Here is an 8304-nt window from a genome sequence, read left to right on the forward strand (position 1 = left end):
ATGATTAATGGATTCTATCTTTATATATTTATTATTACGTGTTATTAATTAAAGATAATAAATATTGAGAAATCAAAATTGCGCGAACGTTGAGCGCAGTAATGGCCATGCGCAGAAACGAATGCGCACTGGTTCGGCCGCCATATTAGTGCGTCATTGCTACGTCATACGTGAATCGGAGTCATACGCAATTACGCAGATCATCGAACACCCGCATTTTTCGCGTCTTTAACCGTAAATAAACGAATATCGCGAGTGAACGAGCATTGAGAGTGTCCAAGGATGATCGCGCGACTTTCATAATATGTCGAGGAAACGCGCGATAGCGGTTTTTGATAATTTTCAGTGATGGTATCATCCCGAAGGTGGAGCGAAGTTGCGTCGCATTATTCGCGTTTTTGATGATGATTATTGGGTGCGAACGAGTATCGGGAGTGCCGAATAAAGTGTTGCGTGTTCGTTTGATGACATCGTGTGAGTTTGTGTGCATCGAGATCGGAATGGGACATCCTGAGACGAGTGAATCGAGCGACCTGTGGACAGCCGGTGAACGATGAGTTGATTTGATTTATCATATTTACGTGACAATTCGTGCTCATTCGACGCTTATAAAGCAACGCGATGTCGCGAATTACGTTCGGGCAAATTGGCGCCGCATCATAATTCGACGCGACACGATTGCAATTCAAGTAAAGTCGATTCGCGTAAAGATGGTTAAGCTAGAAGCGATTTGAAATTTATTTTGTATACGCACGCGCAATGCTTGCACCTGGGTCTGTTCTTTTTAGCTGCACTGCTGGACTAGTGCAATAAGTTAGAAAGAGACGAACATACTTTCTTTCATAGCACAGAACAAAATCACAATTTATCGACATAGCGTGTTACCCATTAAGAAATTTCATAGACTGGCTATGTAGTTTAATGTCCATGTGGACATAGAGGCGCTTTGAATACAGGTTCTATCTACATCGGAGCATCGGAGATCGAAGATCGAAGGCATAATTGTTTTCAGGCTATCTCAACCCAAAGAAACATCATGAGAAAACATCACAATGGATTTTTATGAAATGTTATGCACATTGATATCCAGCAGTGATGGTAAAGCACAATGGTTTTTAAAAATAATGATAAATCAATATTAATATATATTGCATTTTCTAATTAAACGTATATTTGCAGATCAAGCGAAGAGCTTTGATGACAAGCTAGCGCGAATATTAGAGAAAGTAATGCAACTTCTACCAGAAGACGTAAGACAATCGATCAGAAATGTCAACATCAGGTAAAATTTTATATCGCTGAAAGTTCCGTGTACTTTTAAGTATAAATACAAGAACGTTATTTTAGATATATTTTTGTTTATAGGGATCAGTATTTGCAAACAATAATTTATATACTATGTAACATTAAAGAAGAAAATGGAAAAATAGATACTAATGCACCTATTAGTGTGAAACAATATCGTTCTATAAAAATTGCAATAGAATTAATAGTATCAATTGGAATTATACCTTTTTTATTACCTGGTGTTGGTATAGATATGGCTAAGTTATGTCCCAAAGCTTTAAAAATTTGTCAAGAGGAAGAGAAATTAAATTGTATGGAGGTAAGATTGTTTCACTAATTTTTGCAAAATAAAATTTGTATTATGTAACTTGTACGATATCTCTTATTCTATATAATTATGTTGCAGAAATACAAACGATTATGTCTTTCAACACATTCACTCCTAGATCTTTTTGATGATCTCAACTTACGACCAGCTATACTTTCCCAAATTGGTCCTCTGATAGCTGCTCTATTACAATTGTCTCATGCTCCATTGGCTAAACCATCAAGCAAAGTTCAACAATCCTCGAATGTAAATAAGCAGGAATTTCACATGACCATAGAAGAATATCAAAGGCTGCAAAATTGCCAAAAAGAATTTCATGCTAAATTTATTTCGTTATTAAACAATTGTCCGCATTATATATGTTTTCGGGAATTGATGATAATTCTTGGAATGCAAAATGCACCAAAATGGTTACGTAAAGAAACTCAGAATTATTTAATTAAAATACTTGTACAATCAAATGGAGTGTTATCATTAATCACTGCAATTTGCGAAGACGATCTAGATTTGGGTGCAGATTGGAAGAAATTAGAAACAATTTGTAAATTGATAGCAGCATCACATGGAAAGAATGCTGAAGAATATTATAAAGCTGTATGTCCACAGGTATGTATATATCTCTATATTTCTCTTTTTTTATTTTTTAAGAAATAAATTATATTTTTTTAGTAAAATGTATAATATATCTGTATAAACAAATATGTTTGTCATGTTTTATTCAGATTGTTCATTTTTTTTTAGATTTTAAATTTACTCTGTTCAGGAAATATAAATCATAGTTCGATGATAGCAAATTGCTGTATCAAGGCTCTGTACGATTACAATCCAAATGCTTGTCTAAAATACATTATAGAAGTTATTTGTGCACCTCTGTTAACAAAAGAACCATATGTTGTAAAATCCGAGAAGGAAATAGAACAATGTATAGATGGTTTAGCAAAATGTTTCTTAACAGAAGATGCCAAATTCAAGCATTTACCTTGTACAGTTATTTTATATGTTGCTACACCTTTATTTTGCTTGTACAATACAGTTCGTGAAAGTGCTTGCATATTAAAAACAAATTTACGACGATTGTTATTGAAAATTCTTGAGGAAGAGACTACGCGAGAAAAGCTTTATGCAGCTTTTCTGGGACACGATACATCGGCAAAATTTGGAGATTATGTGACAGCACAGTTTGGGCCAACTGGTGGTCTTCAGATTACTGAGCTGAATAAAAATTTGAAATACGAAGAACTAGCTGATACCGTTTTCGAACTGGTATCCATAGCAAAGGATTTATCTCCTAGTTTATTCTATTATATGCTAAAGTTTCTGTCAAATATAAATAAGTCCAGCTACAAAGTTGAACGACAAAACATGCTAGAGACTGAAGACGATAAAATAGAATACATCGCGATGCAATTGGCGGCTCACAAGCTTCTATCACAATTAGCCAGCACTAGTGCCATTCAAGATGCACAAGTAAAAAATCTCATGCCACTACTGTCGTTCATAAAATCATTGTTCAATGCATATACAAAGAGTTATCAAGACAAAACAGAAGAGGACGAATGCGAAATATTGTACATCAGCTTAATGCTGATAAAATTTCTGCTTGAGAAAAAAGCTACGCTCAAAATCGATCTCCTAAAAGATTTTGCTACGTTTTTAGAAAAGCATCGTAGAAATTCGAATTTGCCGATGCAACTTAGATCATTGATTGACGAAGTGGTAGCCTACATCGTGACATATGATCCAAACGAAAAATCCCGAGTCAAAACCGAAGAAAGGAAATATTATCAAGACATATCGATAAATCTGACCACATCAAACAAATTTGATGAAGCCATTAAGGATCTTGCGGACCCGTTACTTCCTGTTCGTGCACATGGTCTTGTAACGCTCACGAAACTGATCGAGAGTAAAGATTCTTGTGCTGTAGCGCGAAAAAGGATCGTTTTGCGTTTGTTCCAGGTAATTTTTTAATTTTTTAATTTCTCGCTAAACCTTTCATAATTTCATAATTTACGTCACGTGAACATTTATAGGAGAATTTAAAGCACGAAGACTCGTTTGTATATCTGGCGTCTATTAATGGACTGTGTGCATTGGCAACTGCATTCCCGGAAGAAATCATAGAAATACTCATGCCTGAATATATCGATATGCCTAATCGTACAGACGCAGAAATAACTGTCGAAACTAGGATAAAACTCGGGGAGATATTGGTCAAGACAACGAGAGCTTTAGGTATGCATAAAAAATCTCTTCTTTATTATATATTCTCTTACATAATTTTAAAAATCTCATGTAATTTTTTTCCAACTAATAAAATATACCAACTTCTTTTCTATTTAAATTATTAAATATTACAACAAAATTATAAAATATATTATTAACAAATTATCATTATTTATGCATCCAAGAAACGATAAAATATAATGCAACTAGTGATTTTTATTTTAAGTTTCGAGCAAGAATCAGGTGTAATTGAAACATGATATTTCGCAGGTGAAATGAGCGTAGTTCATAAAAATACGCTAGTCAACGGCTTTTTGTGCGCGACGCGTGACGCGGATCCCTTAGTACGAGCCTCCAGTCTCTCTTGCTTGGGAGAACTCTGCAAAGTGTTAAACTTTCGATTAGGAAACATTCTCATCGAGGTACGTATATATGAAATGTTCAGGAAACAGAGTGCCGAACGAGTCTCTCTGCAAATTTGATCTTAACACTTTTAGATTCTCTACTGCATTGCATGCATAATAAAATCGGACAAGACACCCGAATGTCGTCGTGCCGCTGTGCTAGTTGCTACACTTCTATTTCGCGGCCTCGGCCGGGATACGTTGAACAGTCTCGGTAGTGATTTAGTCGACTTGTATCGCGGATTGAAGCACTTGCGCGATAATGACGATGATCCCGTGTTACGGCTTCATGCTCAATTAGCTCTGGAGGAAATCGATCATATTATACGGGACTTTCTATCCGCACCTTCTAAACTTGAAAAGAGAATATTTTTGTTGAATCCATCATCCATTCCATGATGCAAATAAATATACATATATTTTGTATATACAACGCTCCAATAAAAATTATATTTAATTTTTAGTCTAGAGATAAATATTTTCTACATGTAAGATGTCTATTCAGTAAAACGAACAAAGTTCGTATAACTAAAAATAACTAAAAAATATCGCACGTTATATTGTGCAAACAAAATTATTTCTTGCACTTATTTCTGTCACGGAAACAAAATTGAAAATCTGTCTCATATATTGAAGAAATAAACTATCGACGATTTGAAAAAAATGTAAAAAACGAAGTACGACGCATGATTTGTGATCACTTTGTGATCACCACAAATACGATGTTGCGGACATTTATGTAAATTCCACTACAACGAATTCTAGTCGACTACAGAAATGTCGTATCTTCAGAGAAGAATCCGGCCAAGCGAATGTGATCTCGTTTAAGACAGGCGTACAGCCGCTGCGGTTGCGGAGTGGAGGCTGGTGAAGGCCGTGGCATTATCGCCCGTAAAATAAACTCCTTACACGACGGTTCAGGAAACGTCTTATATCGACCATCTCCCGCGGCACTAGCTGCATCATTGTTGCTGTTGACGGACGTCATCATGTGAGCGGCCTGAAATAAAGCTGAGGTATTTTATATTGAAATATATAATAATTAAATAACTTTTGCAAAAATGGTCACCTTTTGGGCGTCGTGGAACATCGTTATTATTCGTGTTCCAATGTCTCCCCTGGAACCACCGGGCACACTCACTTCCTTTCCTCGCATCAATTGAATCAAGAAGGATGTAAATTCCTTGGAGTCTTTACCACCTAATTTATGCTGCAGCGAATTCACCTGTGCGACTAACGCCTCCACGCTTTCAACATCGCGCGTAATTTCCTGAGAAAGAATTGAAATAGCATATTATATGTAAACACATGTAAACATTTATATAATATTCATTAATTTATTGTAATAATAATATTTATGATAGATCGAAGATTCTGATCATCGACGCACATACTTCGTACAACTGTAACTTCTGATGGATCGGTTTCGTCGCAAATTGCAGTTTATTGAGTATGCTCTGTGCTACATCAGGCAAACTTGGTAGAGCCTCCTGTTTTTGCGAGCTCAGAGTATGGAGTGCGGCGTGCGTTAGAGACGGCAGTAGAAGCTGCGCGACTTGGCCTATTCGCTTCGAGCACAGGTAATGTAGAGCCTTCTCTGCTTCTCGCGTGTCGTCAAATAATCGCTTCTGCCGGTGTGCGGGAACCGGCTGCGCCGATGTCCACGTTGTCGACCACGGATTATCGGGGATCATCATACGCGGCGACAAGTGGCCTACATTTCAAGATGCAATGTAAAGAATGTCGCACTAAGCGTTATCAATCAAAATTGCGGATATTCCTTATATTTGTATATAATACTACAAAAAGTTTAAGAAAACTATATTTTTTAAATTAAATTTTTTAAGACAAAGAAGTTAATTACATGATGGATATAGATGCAAAATAAACACGATTAAGAAGAAACGTAAACAAGAGAAATTTTTCAGAATGTGATAAACATATATCCAGAAATTTTGTATGCATAATGAAAACAAAATACTGACCTTTTCCCTGTCCCCATTCGTCAAGGCCTTCGTCATCAATCCAGTCTCTTGGAGAATACCATCGAATGAAGTCTTCTAATATTGCGCCAGGATTTGCGGCCTGTATTATATATATGATAAAAGTATAATATGTATAGTAAAAGATACATCGCCAGATTTTTAAATCAATACAAACCTTGAAGGATTCCATATCGGATAACAAGGATGCACTCATCATTCGAGCTCGCATTTCGGAAGCGTATTTGTCGGTACCAAGTTGCATCATCACCTGCGCGTCTTCCTCTAGCTGATCTTCCGTTTTTGGTACGGGATCCTGCGTGATTGGTAGATAAAGAAGATCTCCAGTTTGAATCAGCCTACACATTAATTTCCATCACGTTAAGTCACAAAACCATATATCTTCTCGAACTTATTCAGTCCGAAAAGTAACGCGAATATCATATGGTTGCAAAGATAGAGATATTTCTGTTTATTTAAAAAATAAAACGCCAACAATGTTAAATACTATTCAAATGACACTTTTTATCCAGCAGCTAGCACACTAGTAAAAGAGTATCATATATTTCAAGATATTAATTTAATTTTCATTCCTTTTCAGTTAATTGTATTGAAATATTTAAATTCTGCAAACCAAAAGAAATTTTACTCTATAAATTTCATGTGAATCTCGGCCAATTTGCGGCTGTCATTCGTTAAAATAAGCCAACCTGAGTGATGGATGTTTAGCCAGTCTTCCCGCAGGCTTATTCCACAGCAAGTGCTTCGCCTTCAGTTGCATCCTGGACGAAGTCTCTTCGTTCGCCGGTTCTTCACTCGAACATTCGAAGAATTCCTCTTCTTCGGACTCTGCGAAAACCAAAGCAAAAGCTTTTAAGTTTCTCCATCGACCGTTTTTCACACGTAAAAATGCAGTTAAAGTCTGTTGCGAATGTTAGCTACCTGTTTCCTCTACATCGTCAACCTCCATACTTAGAGATCTATGTGCATTCTCCTCTCTCGCTTTCTTCCTTGTTATGCAGCAATTCATCATCTACACGCGCAAAAGATAAGAATGAAGCTAATGACATTTTTCTCTTTCTCAATGAAGATATATAAGTTACATAAGCGTTACATAAAATATTTGGTAATTCACGTACCTGCAACTTTTGATGCAATAAGCATGTGCGAACGGAATCTGGAAAGCCAGGCCCGACTCTGAAACAAAAGTACAAAGACTATTGCATAGCGTGAAACGACTAGATTGATTCTAGGAGAGTTATCATACCCTAAATGAATTTCACATATCTGTACTTTACTGAGAGAAAACATTTCTAAATTTTTTAAACGTCATCGAAAACTGTAATTAGAAAGTCGCGATGTGGGTATCTTATACGTAACATGTCTTATAGGTAAATATATCGATCAATAGCGCATTTATAAATAGGTAAACTGAAAGATTATAGATTAATATTCATATAAAAGAAGAAATATTGGATATTGAAATTAAACGAACAGGTTTATATGTAACACCGTTCATTAATTTAAGAATTACTTATCTCTCGCATATCATATCAATATTTTAATGTGTACGCACATAGCGATAATTCGCATATTCCATATTTTTATAATCGCAAAAAATTACATTGCATCTTCTATCGTCGGCAATAAATATTTAGCTGTGCTAAATACATATATCAAATCGCGCACGATGTTATTAGAATCATTGCAAACTTTTAGATATTTCCATATTTTATATCTAATAAAATGATGTCAATTAATATTACAGCAGTTAAATCTATTTTTATTTATATTACATAAAATAATTTATTTTTTCAAAAACGATTAATTAATGAATGCTATTTTTTATATATTATATTTAGCACTTAATTGCATCATTAAGAAATAATAATAAAAATAAATAGAAGTATAATCATTTCATTTAAACTTTTATTTCGAAAGGAATACTATATATTTAATTTCTCAAAAAAAAGATCCAAATTTCAAATTTCAATTTACCTTTTTCGATATCAAACTATCAAAAAAATTTAAATTTTTGTCTTAAAAAAATCAAAATTCTCATTTTCTTTCCTAAATG

The 8304-nt window shown here is 35.0% G+C and overlaps 2 protein-coding genes across 4 annotated transcripts in view; one reads left to right on the forward strand and one right to left on the reverse strand.

Annotated features, from left to right (window-relative positions):
• The first annotated feature begins 796 nt into the window (after positions 1-796).
• Positions 797-5183, forward strand: LOC105259091 (transport and Golgi organization protein 6 homolog). Of its 2 annotated transcripts, none has more exons than XM_011270831.3 (8): positions 797-1098; positions 1180-1282; positions 1366-1606; positions 1694-2221; positions 2357-3574; positions 3649-3850; positions 4112-4263; positions 5038-5183. In XM_011270831.3, exons 1-8 carry the CDS (start codon positions 1053-1055, stop codon positions 5071-5073), a joined length of 2526 nt encoding a protein of 841 aa, XP_011269133.1. In that variant the 5' UTR covers positions 797-1052; the 3' UTR covers positions 5074-5183. The 2 variants fall into 2 exon arrangements, with proteins under 2 accessions (XP_011269133.1, XP_011269132.1); XM_011270830.3 differs by lacking the exon at positions 5038-5183 and adding an exon at positions 4339-4693 and having other exon boundaries at positions 808-1098.
• LOC105259090 (rab3 GTPase-activating protein catalytic subunit) overlaps positions 4978-8304 on the reverse strand; it is a 28673-nt gene continuing 25346 nt past the window's right edge. The window contains exons 7-14 of one of the 2 annotated variants that reach the window (XM_011270827.2): positions 7367-7424; positions 7170-7260; positions 6938-7076; positions 6406-6586; positions 6231-6330; positions 5640-5959; positions 5315-5515; positions 4978-5245 (exon numbers count right to left, since the gene is read on the reverse strand). In XM_011270827.2, the coding sequence (XP_011269129.1) occupies positions 5015-5245; positions 5315-5515; positions 5640-5959; positions 6231-6330; positions 6406-6586; positions 6938-7076; positions 7170-7260; positions 7367-7424 (1321 nt within the window). In that variant the 3' untranslated portion in view covers positions 4978-5014. Of the gene's footprint in view, positions 5257-5314; positions 5516-5639; positions 5960-6230; positions 6331-6405; positions 6587-6937; positions 7077-7169; positions 7261-7366; positions 7425-8304 lie in introns of both variants that reach the window. The other variant, XM_011270829.2, reaches the window with a different exon arrangement.

Source organism: Camponotus floridanus, unplaced genomic scaffold (assembly GCF_003227725.1).
Source record: "Camponotus floridanus strain SB8 unplaced genomic scaffold, Cflo_v7.5 scaffold12, whole genome shotgun sequence".
In the NCBI taxonomy this organism is placed as follows: domain Eukaryota; kingdom Metazoa; phylum Arthropoda; class Insecta; order Hymenoptera; family Formicidae; genus Camponotus; species Camponotus floridanus.

Excerpts from the sequence above, each read along its gene's own strand:
- LOC105259091 (XM_011270830.3), top strand. The coding sequence starts at position 1,053 with ATGGATTTTTATGAAATGTTATGCACATTGATATCCAGCAGTGATG. Across the intron at positions 1,099-1,179 it reads ATTGATATCCAGCAGTGATG|ATCAAGCGAAGAGCTTTGAT; the intron begins GTAAAGCACAAT and ends GTATATTTGCAG. Across the intron at positions 1,283-1,365 it reads ATCAGAAATGTCAACATCAG|GGATCAGTATTTGCAAACAA; the intron begins GTAAAATTTTAT and ends TTTTGTTTATAG.